This window comes from Episyrphus balteatus, chromosome 3 (assembly GCF_945859705.1).
Source record: "Episyrphus balteatus chromosome 3, idEpiBalt1.1, whole genome shotgun sequence".
Taxonomy (NCBI): domain Eukaryota; kingdom Metazoa; phylum Arthropoda; class Insecta; order Diptera; family Syrphidae; genus Episyrphus; species Episyrphus balteatus.
The window spans coordinates 53,732,668-53,751,271 of record NC_079136.1 but is presented as its reverse complement, the minus strand read 5'-3'; the positions used below and the strand labels follow the sequence as shown (position 1 = coordinate 53,751,271).

The window sequence follows — 18,604 nt, the reverse complement described above, 5'->3', positions numbered from 1 at the left end:
ACGTTATGAAGACATTTTTCTTTCATAAAATAGCATCTTAGAAGAGGTCTTAAGGTCATACTTTTAGCTTCGTGAAGTTCTAATACGTTATGAAGACATTTTGCTTTCATAAAATAGCATCTTAAAAGTGATCTTGAGGTCATACTTTTAGCTTCGTGAAGTTCTAATACGTTATGAAGACATTTTGCTTTCATAAATTAGCATCTTAAAAGTGGTCTTGAGGTCATACTTTTAGCTTCGTGAAGTTCTAATACGTTATGAAGACATTTTTCTTTCATAAAATAGCATCTTTAAAGAGGTCTTAAGGTCATACTTTTAGCTTCGTGAAGTTCTAATACGTTATGAAGACATTTTTCTTTCATAAAATAGCATCTTAAAAGAGGTCTTAAGGTCATACTTTTAGCTTCGTGAAGTTCTAATACGTTATGAAGACATTTTGCTTTCATAAATTAGCATCTTAAAAGTGGTCTTGAGGTCATACTTTTAGCTTCGTGAAGTTCTAATACGTTATGAAGACATTTTGCTTTCATAAATTAGCATCTTTAAAGTGGTCTTGAGGTCATACTTTTAGCTTCGTGAAGTCCTAATACGTTATGAAGACATTTTTCTTTCATAAAATAGCATCTTAAAAGAGGTCTTAAGGTCATACTTTTTGCTTCGTAAAGTCCTAATACGTCATGAAGACTTTTTTCTTTCATAAAATAGCATCTAAAAAGAGGTCTTAAGGTCATGATGGGAACTTTGTCTATAATTTGAAATTCAATCAAGCAAACATTTTTTGTTATAAAAAAAACGTATTAATCTTTTACTTTTTTCCTGTTCATCAAAGAACCTTACACCAATTCAATTAGAATTGTTATTCTGTAAAAAAAAACCTCTGAAACTATACCGGACATTGGTCAAAGGGTATATTACCACCTGTCCTCCAGGAGAATATCTATCTACCTTTTGAAAAAAACGAACAATTTTCAATTGTGTTATTCCCCAGCTAAAACAATTTTGTATTAATTTTTAGTTTTGCATGCCCCCCAGTCAGGTATAGCAATTAGTTTTGTGATCCCCAAAATGTTTGAAGTGAATTGAGCTGCACTTTCCAATTATACCTTGGAGCAAACTTAAAACTATATAAACCATATACCAACTGTAGGTCTAGATATGTGTATACTATATTGATGACAATCAATTCTAAGACTTAAAGCATCAACCTGCTTCCTCACCACTCTCGTCCAAGAGTATATATCGTTTTTGGAAAATGTTCTCTTGGGTTTCCAAAAATAAAAAAAAAAAAAAATTTTAAACCAAAAAACCCTAAAGAAACACCCGAAGACCTTAAAATGATGGTAGAGGTGCCTCTACCATTGCCAAGAGAGCATCTATCTAATCCTTTTGCTCTGACATCGAGTAATCCTTTAAGACTGAGGAGATCTTCCCAATTCATACATATATTTGAATAGATAAGTTTATATGTGCATGAAAGCAAGCGAACTTAATCAATATCTAACCAGAAGAGTGAATGCAAGCAAGCAATATGGAGTCCTGCCTGGATACTGGTGAACTCAACATCTGCTCCAAGTAGCTGATTCTGGTCCTGGTTCTTCCTCTTAACAACCATATGCAAACGTGTGCATAGGAAATCCTGAGCATAAATACAAATTCAAACTGACTAGCGGCGCGGCAGTGGTATATTGCAAGCAGGATAGCAGCAATTTTCGTCAGTATAGAGAATGGCTGACATGACCTACTTCCAGGCTAAATACCCTCTTCTATAACCAAGCAGGCATATAAGGAAGAGATGAGACAACGACAACGAAGACTTTGCTGACGAATAACGTTGGTGGTGAGAATCCAGGTTGAATAAACCAAGAATAGATGGTGGATTTTTTTTTTTTTGAATTTTTCTGTGAAAAGTATATCTTGGATGCATTGCATGCATACATTTTATACGACTGACACTGGGAAACAAAAAAGAAAATAGAAACACAGAGCCATACAATTCTTCTTTAGTATTTCTATCAATTAGCATATTCCCGCACTGTTTTTCTCTTTTTGTCTCCTTGTTTTTTTTTTTCCATTTTTTTCCCACCCAACACATTCAAATTCGACAAAAGCAAAAGCTTCAACTAGCACCTGATGCACCACCATCATCATCACCACCTCAAGCTGCTTTTATTCTCTTTTTTTTGTTTTTGTTTTTTTTTTTTGTGTGCCCAAAGAATAAAAGATCTGCCACAAGGATGTTGAATGTTCATGATGTGCTATATCCTGTGTATACTTATATCTACACCTATACATGCAGAAGAGAGCAATTATAATTTCTCGAAGCCGTTTGTGAGCTATAAGAAAGTTTTTGAAATATATTGTGGAGCAGATAGAGAGATACCTGCGATATGGAGAAAAGGGAGTTTTTTGCCTGAAAAATAAAAATTGGCATGCCTATTTTTTGCCTTATGAAAATTAAAGCTACATAAAGCTCAACTGACATTACGACTATCCAGGAAGTGTGGTAAAATGGAAATTGGAGAGAGGCATGCTTCAGGAAGTGCATTTAGGAGCGAAGAACAACTGTTTGAATGCGATTTTATGATACGTTTTATTTAGGTATTGTTTAGTTCTTGAAAACTATGTATTGGGACGTTTCATAACAATTCAGACCTAGACTTTATTAAAAGGTATCCCTGATCTATACACATATCCTCCTGAAAACAATTTCACACTTCTTCATAAGACATATCTTAGAATATGAAGCTATTTTCAAGCCGATTTGGTCTGTTGTTGTTAATTTTACTTAGTTGAAAGTTCAATGCTGCTTGTTCCAGAAATTTCAATCTTTTGATAAGTATGGTTGGTCCCTTATCAGCGATAACCTATTTAAAGCTTCCTTTGGTTCGTCGTCATTATGTGTTTTTCGCCTGATTTATGGTAATCGTAGTTTGGAATGCTTCTTATACGACCTTTACAATAGTGGCCCTCGGATGCTCGGTTTAGCGGTTCAGCGGTGGGAAGTTAAAAAGAAAATTTTACGACGAGCTCAACGGGCTTCAAAGGCAACCAGGTTAAAAAAAGCTCAAAATACAGTGGCTGTGATGGTTAAGACACTTAAAACGTGAGAACATTTGCTTTGGGTGACTTGCTCCTTAAAATGGGGTTTCAATTATTATATTAGGTATTGTAGATTTGGGCCTCAACAACAAATTTTCCAGACAGCTCTGTCCTTATACAGCTTCTTACAGTTTTGCATGCCAAGATGATTGAGATCCCCTCACTGGATCGATAACAAAAGTGTAAAGGCACACCTGAATACTCAAGACAGTTCTTTTCTGATAAATCGAGATCGACTTCTCAAACCAAATTTTGGACGGATTTTGTAGATTGTATAGCTTGCAGAAGTGAACTACACTCGTTTCTAGAGCTCATTCCTGGTTCTTGTTTTTAGAGGGACTCCCCATCGACATACAGACCTCTGTGCATGCTAGACAAAGTGTGGAAGATAAACTCTTGGAAAAGGTATTGAAACCAAGTCACCAGCGACAGTATCCACAAGTGTCGGGAGATCTATCAGAGATGCAGTATGGTTTCCGGGGAGCAATACAAGAAGTACTATACGCCACCCAATGCGATGAACCAGTTCATGCGACGTGAAAATTCTTGAAGGGAAGAGCATGGAATTAGCCAAGCCTTTTGACTACGTAGAGGACTCACAGACTCATAGCGAGCGTGTGGGATAACAACGGCCAGTAAGTGAAGGTTACAGATAGCGACTACACATTTCATCTTTCTGAACGGTAGAAAAATCTTGGCAGAAGCACTTAAGCAAGAGAATTACCGAAGCCGATGGCGGCAGTGCAAAAAGGTGGTAAGCGGAGTGAACGCGGGCAACATAATATTATTCGCTTCCAGCAGATGGGAAACTGGAGAGAAATATCGGCCAGTGAACAGTAATGGAACAAGATCTGCACACCAACATCAACCACCTTCTCAGAAGGAAATAAAATGCACGACTGGGGTCGCACGTACTTGCTCTTGCAGTTTAAAATACTTTCATGTTAGTTTACAAATTACATGTATTTTTAAAAGCTGCTCTATATGAATATAAAGACATTTTGTTGATGTTGGGGAAGAGTCGACATTAAGCGCAACATATTGTTAAATGAAAAAAAAAAAAAATTTTTTTATTTGACTTTTTTGAAAAAAAAAATTAAAATGCAGTTTTATTGCAATCGCTTTGAATATTACTTCTGCAAAGTTCAATCAAAATTGTTAGCGCCGTTTTGGAGTTATTTGGTTTGAATTGATAAATTTGTATGGGAGGTACACTTTCTAAGCGAGACATAGGGTAGAAGTGGGTGAGATGGCGCGGCGGGAGGGATGGCGCACTTTAAATATCTTGTACATTTATTGCTCTAAAAATGTATGAAAAATATTTTTAGCTTTCTTTAAATATTTTAAATCGAAGTAGCCAGTATTCGTTTCTTTGACTGTGATACAAAAAATTAAAAAAATTTCAAAGCAAATCATGTGATGATTTTTTGCGAATTTTTTTTTTTTGCTCTTTTTTTTGTTACGATATTTTGTGAGTCGTTGGGATCTTAGATGCCCTTGATACACTAATACATACAAGAGAGTATAAAATATGCATTGCATGTGAAATCTGAGCTGTAGTTCTATCTGCTTTTTATGTGTGCTTATGAATAGGAATTATACGAAAAAAGGTGAAATGGCGCAGTTTTTTGCGGGTGAAATGGCGCATTCCGTGCTAAATTTTTTACTTGAGTATAGTGTTAGCATGTGCCATATCACCCTCAAAATCTTTTTTAAAGTACTCGTAATTCAGCCAAGTTCAAATTTTCATTAAAACACACAATTTAGAATGAGGTTGTGTATGTGAACTTTTTAAACGTTTGCATTGACATAATTTGTATTTATTGCTTCGTTGACATATAAAACATTCTTTTAACTTAAAAAACAAGTAAAAACTAAATAGCTTCAAATTTGAAGGAAAACCAACTTTTTAATCCAACATTTTTATAAAAAAAAGACGACTAGCTGCAATCTATTATATGGCATGCATTGGTGCTTCACTCCTGCACATCGGTTAACTATTTGTGCAATGAATGTGGCAATAGAAACCTAAAACAAACTCATGCACCATCTCACCTATCAAGGTATGCCATATCACCCACCCTAGAGGGGGAGATGGTTTTTTTTAAGCTTTTTTGCTTTATTAATTTAAAAATATAAACTAAAAATATAAAATTCTCTAAAACATAATTATACGTTGGATATTGAATATAGAACATTTTTGCTTTGTTAGAAATATGAAATGTGGTTTACTTTGAAAAATATGTCAAAAACAAAAAAGGTATGCCATCTCACCCGCTTTTACTCTACTTTTTTGGAATTCTCCATCATCGTAATGTTGGTTTTGATTAAAAGAACCTCAAATTTTTTTTTTCGACACGAAACCAATACTTTTGCCTTATAGAGCAAGTAAAAAACGAGAGGCAGAACAGTTCCGCTATACAGCGTGAGCCCAAAATTGGTACTACAACAGGTAAGCCTTGAAGTGGGTAGATCTCCTAGACACTTTGGAATGCCATTTTTATGGTGCGTAACGCATTCCTCCAAAAAAAACTAATATAGTGATTATTGCTCTTTGGAACGTGTGCAATTTCATTTTCGGATCAACTTAATATTGAAAGGAACTTCAAAAAAATTGATTTTTTTATATCAACTAAATTTTCATGGTTATACACTTGGCGTTTGGTTCTATATCTAAGTCAATTGAACTAAGATGGCGCCTTCTAGACCCAAAGTCATTAACTCTTCTGATTTCAGTGCTTGGATTTGTTTGTTTGTTGAGATTTTTAAGTTATTATATCATAATGTAACTATTTGGAGAAGCACTGTTCATTTCAAACAAAATTGTTAGTTTATGATTTTTGGCCTCAGGGGCATCATATTGGAGAATGTTTCATATTCTATAACAGACAACTAAGACACTTCCAAGGATACCTCATATACCGAATTATATTAAGCCGTTTAGAAGTTCTAAAGGAACATCAACACCTACATTCATACAAACAAGTTAAAACACACAGATCATTTTGCAACGGTGCAGCAAGTAAAAAGTAGAATAACACATTCTATGAGAATAGGTATGATGGTGAAATTTCGGTTTTTCGTATATTACGGTAATGATGCACTTGGTTTTGTATCTTTTTTTTTTAACTAACTACTGTTCCCAATTTTCCAAGGATGTGAAACTCGTTTCTTTATCTGAAATTAGAAGTGGACCATATTTCCATTTTTAAAACAAAAGAAACCGCTGTTACCTTTTACTACCCATATTTCCGAGCAATTTCGTCAATCTTTTTCTGCATGAAAAGTACTTACAAATCTAACATTCCAACAAAACGAAAAGAGTATCCAGTCCAGTTATTTATTAATTTTGGTTAAATGATTTGGAAGCGCAACATAAAATTTAATTTGAATTTCATAATCGTCATCGTATGGTGTTTTACTGATGTCTGATGAGGGATATCCTTGGATGTCCTTGATGGCGAGTTTATGAGTGTATATTAAAAAATTTTCCAACTCATTAAGTTTAACTTTTTTGTACTTGTTTTTGATTTTGATAAAATGTTGATTTTTTTTTATTTTGTCATTTTCCAGTTCGATGCGGTGGAAAACGGAATCCAAATATCAAAACTGATGCAAATATTCTCAAGACAAGCGGCTATGATGGATGCCTTAATTGCTCATTTTGCGGAACAAATGAGACGACGACGAGAAGGTGGTGATGGAAATGTTACAGAGCATATCCATGATGGTAAGTTTTATCTTAAAAAAAAAAAAAAAATAAATACAAATAAACAAAGTACCTATACATTTTTTGCTTAAAAGTGATGGGTGGTTTGGTTATAGTTTTGTAAGACTCCTTAGAAAATCAAACCTTTTTCTCAAAAAATTAAAATATCTTTCCTCTTTTTTGGTGTAAACTATTTTGGACATCAATGTTTTAAAGTTTTCAGCTCTCCCACTCCTGACCAAGAGAAAATTTTCTTTTACTTGTGTCTTGCTGTTTTGTTGTGTCCGTCGTATGTCTCGAAATTTTATCCAATGTTGGTCGTTATGTATAGATATATTTTTTTTAGAGTGTGATGTCTGGAGACTATAAAGTTTTGTGTTTAAAATTTTAACGTTGCCCAAGGGAATTCTCGATGTTGTCCTCTGCTTGTTTGACACTGTACAGAAAGCAATTTCATGTTAAAGAGTTATGTAACCCGAAAACGGTCCTTCTTCATTCCCATACATATAGGCACTCTCTTCTGACCCTTCCTTTGGATTTTTTTTTTTTTGTAGAACTCAAACTGTGTGGCATCATCCTTAATGGGATATTCTTTCATTATATCTTTCTTTTAGTCACAATAAAACGCTTCAAGGCAGTACCAGTGGCGCATTTTCCGCTCTGTATTTTTGTCAGATTGGAACATAGAGAGTAACCTTGAAAGTTTGTAACTGTTTAACATTATTTCAAGTCTGTCTTTAGTAATTTTAGTAGAACTCAGTTAAATATTAAAGATTTAATTTGGCGGGTGAAATGTTTCCTGCAAAGTTTTTTTAGTGTACGAATGTACCAAAAATTAAAAAAAAAAACGCTCCATTTCGTCCAATTTTTTTCGACTTATTTTTGTGTACCAATAATGTTAAGGCTGCTGTCGGTTCTTAAGTTGAAACCTCATTTTCTCACTGAATATCTAAATTTTGTAATAAATAAATAACAACCTTTGCTATCGAAGTATGAACTCTTGACTTTTTCATAGAAAAACAATATCCCAGGAGAATAATCGCACTTACTTATCCAAATAAAATATGAAAAAAAAAAAAACAAACATTTCGGTATAAAATTATTCTCGGATGAAATAAATCAACATTTATCCTGAAACCAAAATTGCGTGTATTCCGGAAATCAGGCGGAAGTTTTTATGCACCTGACTGATTTTATATGTTCACCTTTAGGGTATGATAAGAATCAAGTGAATATAACATTTGAATCAAAATTAATTAAATGTTAGTGTGAAAATTAAACTTAATTTTGTCAGGTTTATTATATTGACCTGCAATGTTTTTTTGGCCTTTTTTGTTTTTTTTTTTTTTTAATAAATAATGTATAATTCAGATTTTGAGGGAGTTATGCCTCAAACATTTTAACTTCGCCAGTTCAAGTGATGACACATTTTATTTTTCATTATTAAATCAGTACACACACATAACAAATATTATGAAGAATGCATATTAAAAAAAATAATACAATCTGATTTTGATTCAACGTTAAAAAAATAAAAAACATTTAATAATAGTTGAAACATTTTTTTTTAATCCTCAAATTGTTATCTTATTTCCGCCTAAGTTGCAGTTTATCATATTGATTTTGAAAAATGTGTTGGGCTTTAGGCTAGGCGCACACATGCGATTTTCAGTCGTTGCTACTAAAAAATCGCAGTCGCAACATAAAATTACCGTGCACACACTTGCGACTAAAAAATCGCGCGTCTATTTTTTATTGCAAGAAAAAACATTATGTTTGGTCGAAAAAAAGTTGACCGTTTTTCGACAAAAAAAATGCATCATCTCAAGATCAAAAGAGCCAGGAGATACTCACTGTTCAAATCAAATGGTCAAATGACCGCAAAGATACAATCACGAAATCCGTTCGTAATGGAAAATTTCACACAAATGGTAGTATCTACGATCGGATTTTATGATAAGGTGAATTCATGAAACGGTGTAAGCTCTGGTAAAAAAGGTAAAGTAATAAATGTCTCAAAATTTGGTAAGGGTTTGACAGCTTGTTTACCAGATTAGAAATAGAAATAAATTCTCTGCATGTGTATGTTTGTATCTTATTTTAGGCCCCACGAGTACCATTATTTCACCAAAGCATTATATACTCATTCTATAGTACTGGGTAAATTTCTGAGGGCCTTCCCTTAAATTTTTATGAATTTTATGGAATTGTCCTTTTAAATTTCATATCGTTTATAAAAAAGAGCCACTATACAACACTTTCTAGTAATATCCATTATTGTACTTAAAATAATTGTTCCAAGTGTCGCACGTGCGGGCAGGTGAATAATATTCTGTATAATATATCCTTATGTACAGCAAAAAAAAATCGCGAAAAATAGAACCGGATCCATTTTTTTAAACTTTGCGATTTTAAAATCGCAAGTCTGTGCGCTCTCATTTAAAATAATGTGTTTCATTTTTTGCTTCTAAAAAATCGAGTGGTTGAAAATCGCATGTGTGCGCATGATTTGGCCTCTTTGCGACTGCTACTTTTTAGTCGTTTTCGGTTTAGTCGCAAGTGTGTGCACAACTATACTGGTCCATTTGTTCCATTTTAATTTGCGACAATCGCGTCGCCAAAAAAATGGGACAATTTTCAATTTTTAAATCGGGGCTATTTTTTAGAAGCATGTGTGTTCACCGGCATTGAAATCCGTGTAATCCATTTTTGCGACTAAATAATCGCGCGACTGAAATCGCATGTGTGCGCCTAGCCTTAGGTACATGGGTGTAGCTAGAGATTTTGTCTAGGGTGGGCCAGATGATATCGTCCACCTGAAGCCATGCATTTTTATTTTACTTTGCTCCCTACAATGGCAAATTATTCGCCAAGCTCTGTTGTTTTAAATAACTTAAAATTTGTCAAAAATAATGGTTGTGTGTGTAACTCAATTTTTTTGAAAAAAGGTATTTTTTGATTAATGGTATCGTATTTTGTTAATATCATTCAATATAAAAAGGAATCAACTTCAATTACACAATATATCTTTGATAGTTACTGTTTTTTTGTTTTTATATTTTATGGTGTTAGGTATATGGAATTCCTTTTTTTAAAAGCTTATCTCGAAATGCAATTGGATGGAGTTACAGCACTTTTATTTTGATAGACACACATGTTGAATTCATTCAAAATATATGACAGCGATTGGCTTTAAAAACTGACCTTACCAAGCTTTCAATTTTATTTTATTTGCTTTATATTTTTACTTAAGGTGCTCTTGAAACCTAAGCCGAAATGTAGGAAATTAAATTTTGGGCATTGGGTTAAGTTAAGAAATTTGAATGTCTGGTTAGTAAAAAAATTATCTTTGGCTTAATTTACCTGTGTGAATTTGAATAAATTTTTAACGTAGATATATTTTTTTTCTGCAAAACTAAAGAATTAATGATGTTAAATTTTATAAATATTAACATAAGCTTTCCAACACACATTGTCCTGTGAATTTTATTTTTGTGTTGCCATTCACTAACAATTTTTTTCATCATCAATAAAATAAAATATGTATATTGAAAAATATTAATTTTCCCTAAGACACACTCATAATGTTTCTTTCTTTATTTTCAGTTCTTGATTAGATATTGAAAAAAATACATAAAATAAAATATTCTGCAAAATATTTAACCTCTGAAGATAAAAATTAAAATTTAAGCAAGATAAATTTTTGACAACTGAAATTATCTTTTCACCTCAAAAGTGTCAAAAATGTATTCTCGTCTAAATATTTTACGCGATTCACACACGGCCTGAATATCAAAATAAAGTCTTGTGCCAAAATTTTAAGTTGAAAAAGCTAATTATTGAATCCGGCCTTTGAGGGCCAGTTGTACAAATATTTAATCCATGGTTCAGCAACTTTTATCATCTGAATTCGGTGGTAAATTTGACTTTTAGCACTGGTTCTAGGTCCATATAGGTTGAAATAGCTAGATCCATTCTTTAACCAAAGTTGATCCACTGCTAATTCGCCAAAATCGGCGTGTTAAATTCCTGATCCGAAGCTGAACCACGTTTGTACAACTGGCCCTGAGTCTGCTCATATAAACGAGGTATGTACTTATACTATAGCAGACAACCTTATAATTCTCAGCAAGCGATGTTATGAAAAAAAAAAAAATTGTCAGTGGGAGCTAATACCAGACTAAAGCAAGAACTATAATTGTCGGATGAACATGAAACGGACGGCAACAGCGCTCGCAACCGCACTCGCGGGATGAAAACTTATCAAAAAGACAAAGAAAACAACAACAAAAACGTTAATTTGACATAAGTTTCCGACTGCTTCCTAAAATTCTGGCTTAAAAGTTCCATAGTACTGTCAATTTTTCTAGAGTGGGCCATGGATTTTCTAGGGTGGGCCTGGCCCACCCAGGACCCCCCCTTCCTACGCGCATGCTTAGGTAGAGCGAGAACTCGACTAATAACAAAATGAAAGTGTTTTTCGTTGATTTTTAGTTAATTTTCCCTCAGTGTACTCGCAATTACGAAGGTACCACACAATTAAGCACCACCGAAAATCATGTAAAAAAATATTAATAGCTGACAAAAATCAACTTCATCAAAACCAAACTGAAGTTTTTAAATAATTTTGTAGAGTTGTGCTGTTGTGCAGTTTTAACATATTAACAGTTTTTTGTTGCTCATGAAAAGTTAATGCTTATTGACTTATGTTGTTTCTGTCGAAATCTTCATGAAAAAAAATGAAGTTTTAATTAAACATAAAAAAACAAAATGTCTAAACCCATTTTTCGAAAAATTAATTTTTCAAAAAACAAAAAAAAATTGGAATTACTCGTAGTCTTTGGAAACAGGTCAAAAATTATAAAAAAATACTATTCTATGTGAGGTAGAGTTAATAATAATTTTCAAAAAAAGTTTTTGATTAAAAAAAAGTCCTAATTTAAAAAGTAATTGAATTTTTCACCAAATGATTGCAGCAGTTTTCGAGAAAATGGCAATATACATACATAAAAAAATGTTATCAAAATGAAGTATCCGTCCTAAGAGAGATATTAAAAAAAAAATAAACTTTCAGAATTCCATTAAAAATCATCTGTACCAAATTTGATCAAAATCCGTCCACCCGCTTAGGCCATGAAAATGTGTACAGACGGACACACACTTTGCATCACTCACCGACTAACGGGATGACGAAACATCATCGCAGTATTGGTTTTGTTAAATTCTCAATTTTTGTTTTCCAAATGCACTGTGGCGTATACGTGCTATTTTTTAGATTCATTTATTTGATATTTTAAAAATGCATGTTTGAAATTGGGGGAGGGGAGGGGGAGAAGTTCGAAATTTTATGTTCATGTTATCTGGCGAAAGATCACCTATGTTCTAAAATTTGATTTAAAATTTGTTGCGATTTGGATTATTTCTCTAGTGATTACTTTTGACAAGCTTAACAAATGTTACAAGTTTAAAATTTCTACTTTTTTTTTACTCGTATCTTGTAATTATGTATCAAAATAAAGACCAACAATCGTTGGAGCCGATTTTTAAGAAATAAATTTTTATATATTCATAAAAAAAGAGCTTTTGAAAAAACAAAAATTATTATTATGTTATCGAAAAAGAAACACAAAAACAAAGTTTTAAAAAAAAAAACAAATACTGAATTTAAATACCTGACTTATTTTAAAAAATCAATAAAAATAATCTCCATGAACATTTTAGAAAAAAAATTCTAAATAATTATATTAGGTCGTTAACACGATTATTAGTTACGTAACGTTTTTATGCTACCTTCCTTAACGATTTAAAAAATATTTTTTTTATTTAATCAGTAACACTGGTTTACAGCCAAAATTTACACTCAATCCCACTATATTTTTCTTACGTACTTTGACCTCAGGAACACGGAAATCACTTTAAATAAAATTACGATGGATACGTTTTCGAGATATGATTTTTCAAAGTTTTTTGTCGTTGTTTTTTTTCCAGCCTACTTAGTATTCGGGCTATATCTTGAGTAATAAACGACTAATCTGAACATAAAAGCCGGCGCCTGAGAGCTGAGTAAATAAGCAACAAACACTAGAACAACTTTTCTGGGTCACTCCAGATGTTTAAGTGCAATATTTTGATTTTTTCTTTCAGTAATAAAATTTCTTTTGCAGAAAGAAGAATGGGCAAGTTTGTATGGAATGTGGACGTTGCGCGGCCATTAATGAATTTGTTATTTTTTGATGTAATTAAGGTTTACATATATTGTGGAGAAGTTTTATCTTTGTGACGTATACTCCAAAAACGGATAAAATGCATTTTTGCATATAAAGCTTTATGCAGATTATCTCAAAGTTGTATCTTATGTGTGTATTTTAAGTGCAAAATACGATACTCTCTCCTGTTCCCGAAATCTGAAGACCTTTATCTTGAATATCCAACCCCTAGAACCCAAACTATAAGCATTTTAAAACAACAGTTTCAAGACTATTTTGAGAGTTTCGTTATTCAATTTTTTGTTAATTTGAGTTGTTTGAAAACTTTCGAACAAAATCTTGAAGTAGTTGTGTTAAAAACCTTATATTATGAGTTCTATTGGTCGGATTTTCAAGAGTAATGACTTCAGACTCAGGGAAAATGACAGAGCATCATATTTTATGTTCCAAATAAAAATATAAACCAATTTGTCGTTCATACATTGAATAATGCATTAACGATACTAATACTGCATTTTCTAACATTCTTAACGCAATACTGCAAAACGTCCACAGTAAAAGTTTTTCCTATGTTATAGTCCTTTCATTTGATACCAATTTTATTAATGGCCGCTCAACGTCCAAAATGCCCATTCTCCTTTCCTTTAAAAACTCTATTTTTTTTAAATGTTTTAATACATGCACTTAAACATCTGGAGTGGCCCATAAAAATTGGTATAGTGTTTGTTGCTTATTTACTCAGCTCTCAGGCTCCGGCTTTTATGTTTAGAGTAGTCGTTTATTACTCAAGATATAGCCCGAATACTATGTAGGCTGGAAAAAACATGGAAAAAAAAACTTTGAAAAATCATATCTCGTTAACCTATCCATAAGATTTTCGAGTTTTCTGGGCACAAATCTATACGAAAAGTGTAACGGCACTTAGTGTCCAAAAAATGTTTAGTTTTTAGCTCTTATATCATCAAAACTCAACCAAAAGTACAAACTAAGGGTTTTCAAAATCATATCTTAAAGTGCAAAGTTCATCAAAAAAATATCAATACAGTTTTTCAATTTAAAAGTTAACCCATTTTTATAACCTTACCTTATTATCAAAAAAGTGGAAATCACATTTTTTTTTAAATATATTCTTTCTGATATAATAGTTAAAAGGAGATATGCTTTCTATATGATATGGAGGCAAGTCCTTGACATGTGTATCTACTACCTTTATCATCCTCATAAGGATTAAAAGCGCCTTAAGCTAGAAATAACATTGACCCAAGACAACCCTGGAATAGAGCGAGTAACACGAGACAACGAGAGGACGACTATAATAATAATAACACCAACGCCAATGTTAAAATGGTGACTTTATATACAACCATGAGCAAGGCAGAGGAGAAGAGAAGGAAGAAGAAAAGTTTACTCAACGATTTCTGTTTGTTGCTTTAATCTCGTTAAGCAATGCTTATGCACGAAAACCAAAATCTTTGAATAGACAAAAACCTGAGCATATTCTGTTCTGATGCTAATGCTGAGTATACTGTAACCGTGCACTTCTGCCATCTTCATACAAAAACACACACACAAAAATCCTGTAAGTGGATGCTGCTTAAATTGTGTCTACTGGGGACCGACATGGAGAGATGTGAGAATTAAAATATACCTTCCTTCTTTTGTTGCCGACATTCGACGCAATTTTGGTCGAGGCCGAACTAGGTAGTATGAAGAAGGTGACTGCCATACAAAAGCAAACCTGGGTGCTTTGCTATAGGAAAGAGTGTAATTAATGCACCAAGCGCTTACCCGAAGTTATACCTTTCAGTTCCATATTCTAGTAGACTAGACCCTCTCCAACATAAGCATAATCTCTTCAATGTCATTTATTTATAACTTCCGACACATATCCTGAAGAATTAACAAATTCAGTGGAAGTAATTATTATTCTAGTATGGGATCCTAATAGGATAAGGATGTTCTTGGTGCTCGGCTCGGTCCACAATGATGATGGTTGGCTGCGGTGGTGTTGGAGGAGAGTGCCATCTCACCAGAGAGCATCACTCATCATTTCCTATTCATAGGATCCTCTCTCCAACAACACGGATTCGGGTTGATGCACGTGTATTTTTTTCCTTGTTCGTTTCCCTGTTCTTTCAACCCGTTTCCTATTTTTTTTTTTTTTTTACATTATTTTGGATTTGTTGGAGGTTGAACCAGGAGAGATCCTTGGGAGTTTAATTAATTTGGCTGGTATAAGGCTGTTCCAAAAGAGTAAACCAAAATGAAAATGAAGACGACAATGCCGAGGAGGATTCTGATGATGACAACATCAAAAATATCACGCCGAGAGCGCGCGCCGTATGTCGACGGAACCGAGAATTTATTTATGGAGCAATAAGTCGATGGTGGAGTGAGTTTTGTCAGGTGACTTTGACAGAAGTTGCCTTGGCAGTATTTTGTTGGTGGGTGGTTCTTTTTTTTTTCCAAGTTCCTATTAAACGAGAATGTCTTCATTGTTGAAAATAATGTATCTCATGGATTTCTACATAATTTGAATTTATTGACTAATTTTAATCGAAATTATATTCGAGAGAGAAAAAGGGGATTAACGAAGGTTGAGTATAAGTCAAATTTACTGTTGCCAAAAGGGTATTTATAGGTAACCTCTTACCTTACCTTCTTTGCTTCCGCACATTGAGATTGATTGAAGTCGAAGGAACGAGATGCAAATGTCAGATTTGGGATTTTGTATGTTTTCTTAAGATTAAATCATAATGAAGAAGTCCTTATAAGATTGATGTTATAATAAAACTAAGTGGATGATAGATTTTATAGAGAAACAGATGAAAGTCGAAAGGGTTTAGAGAGATGTTTAAAAGTTCATTGTTTTAATTAATAACATGGGTTAAATGCGTTTTGTATATATTAGCAGGTTAGCGCAGACAAGGAGTTGTAAAGGAGACTTTTTTGTTTTTGTTTTAAAAGATATTTAAGTGTTCTTGAACGCAGCTAAAAGATGACAACGGTTGATATTCTCTCAAAATCAGATATATCCAAATGGAAAATTAAGTTTCTAGGAGTATCCGGTGACTGTTTTAAAGGGCCTTATTATGTAATTTGTCTTATGTTTCCAATTTTGATTTCATTGCACTGAAAAAGATGTATCATTATTCGATGGGGATACTATCAATAGAAATTCATCAATGACTGAGAAAAAAAAATAGTTTTCCTTATTTTTTTCTTAACTATTGAAACAAAGATTTAGGTTTCGGAATAAAAGTCTCCATAATAGAGAACCACTTTTATTATTATTTCAATTTTATTGTTTGAAAATTAGCAGTCGTAAGTAAACTTATGCTTTTAACCCAAATTTTTTTCTTGTTTTTCCATTCAATGGGAAGATAAAGTTTATAGTTATAACAAGATTCAAATTTTTTTTCCTTATTAATAACATAACACATTTAACACAAACTGACAATAAGATTTTTTCATCTTTAATTATACAAAACATTAATAAAATAAGTTTGAATTAAATCAATAGTTAGAAAAAAAACTTAGGTACAAAAAAATAAAATAAATTTTTGGTTTTGCTTACGTTAATTTTTTTGTTTAGAAGCATTTAAAAAAGTGAAGACATCAAATAGTTTTCCTGAAAAGTAGCGATATCTGACTTATTTGCTTATATGGGTTATTGTCACAAACAAGATTTAATTTTAGTACCTATTAATTTTATAAGAACTGAACTGAACCACTTTCTAGATTTTTCACCTCCAAACCAAGTATTTTATTTGATTTCTTGCATAACATAGAATTTTTGGAACGTTTTTTTTTTTATTGAACAATAAAAAGTGGATCCCGCAATTCTTCCTGTCTGTCTTTCTGTATGTACCTCGAGCTAGAGCCTAAAATAATGGGTTTATTTTTTTCAAACTTGGTAGCCAACAGGTTTGGTTATTTCCTCAGAAGAAAAATTAAATTTTTATATGACAAAAACTAATGGTACGTGGTCATATAACGGAAATAATAAAAATACTTTCTTTTAAATTTACAACAATTTTTTTTGTAGTATTACACATATAAAAGTCAGCTTTTTAAATAAAAAGAGGTTGTCTGTAAAGCCGGTTTATGGACGATGATTTGTGCTTTTAAAATGAGTCAATTGAAGCGTTTATTTATTTCAAACAACCATAATTTACAAGAAAAGCTAAAAAAATTACCTTTTTTTCTCATTATATTAATTTTTTTATTTTAAAAGCTTACAAAACTATACCATTAAAAAGCCAAATATTTCTTCTAAATAATAAAACCTTTTTTAAATTTTTACAATGCGCAGAAAGTATTAAAATAATTTATTAAAAACAATCATTTCTTATGAAAAAAGTGAAAAAATCATATCCATCACCTAAAAATTCATTTTTTTGATATAACAACCTATAATAAATTTTATATCACCTGAAAGCTTATTGCTTCGCTCAAAATATATATATCGATCATGTCTATTAGGCATCTCCAAAAAGAGCTAGAATTTTTTGAACTCGATCAATTTTCATCAAAAAAAGCAAAAAAAAACATATAATTTTATGTTCTCACGCTATTGAATTAATTTTTTACAACCTATAAAAAATTTTATATCATGTAAAAGTTTATAATTTTACCTTTCATATGACGTTTCAATCTTATTTCTGCGATGCCTAGAAAAAAGTTAGAATTTTTTAAAGCCAACCATGTCGAAATTCCAAACTGAGATTACGGTACTTCCCACACTGGTGGCTGTTCATGATCAATAGATCTCCACAGGTGTTTTGAGGTGTTTCGCAAGTTTTTTAATTTAACATTGTGTAGCTTGTAGTGAATGTACAGTGTGATATACCAAATGGTAACATCATCAGGATGCTCAATAAAGTTAAATCCAATTTGTATTTGCTTTAGATCAAAAGATAGAACCTGTTGAATAATAAAACTTTATTTACCGTTATCTCAAAATTGTGACTACAAAATTGATTACAATTTTGCGCAGATATATTCCTGTCTATAATCTATCTACAATATAAATTTCAATTATTTATCTGTGGAAGACAAAAAGATAAAAATAAAAAACGGTTAAAAAAGGTAAAAAAAAACTTGGGACAAAAAAACTTTTTTTTTCCGTTATTCGGTCAAAAGCCATTTTGAAATACAAATTTTTTGCACATGTATGCGCACAGTCGTAGACTTCATGTCCTATAAGCTTGAGATTTGTTGAATGCTACAAAAAATTTAAAAAAATAAAAACTCACTTAAAAATACCCCAAAATAAGTATAAGTGTTTTTCAAAAATTCATATTTCGAAACGCAGAGACTTAAAAAAAATCCGTATCTGACCCCAAACTTTTTTTTATTATCTTTCGAATGACGTTTTTCAAATTGTCAAAAAAAAATTCCCCTACCTATAATCACTACTTTGTCAAAGGTCTAACTCATGTTTTAGTTTTAGAAAACCACTAATAACTTAGTTTTGAATTTTTTTAGAATTTTTTCAATACCATTTTCAGTCTAGCAATAAATTTATATATTGATTAAAAAAAATTCAACTCTTTACAATGTCGCGTTTAGAAAATAGCCAATTTTT

The 18,604-nt window shown here is 32.2% G+C and overlaps 1 protein-coding gene across 1 annotated transcript in view; it reads left to right on the top strand.

The window, feature by feature from the left end:
* Positions 1–18,604, top strand: part of LOC129916034 (uncharacterized) — a 177,927-nt gene that overhangs the window by 157,490 nt on the left and 1,833 nt on the right. The window contains exon 10 of the mRNA XM_055995795.1: positions 6,673–6,829. Coding sequence (XP_055851770.1) covers positions 6,673–6,829 — 157 coding nt within the window. The remainder of the gene's footprint in view (positions 1–6,672; positions 6,830–18,604) is intronic.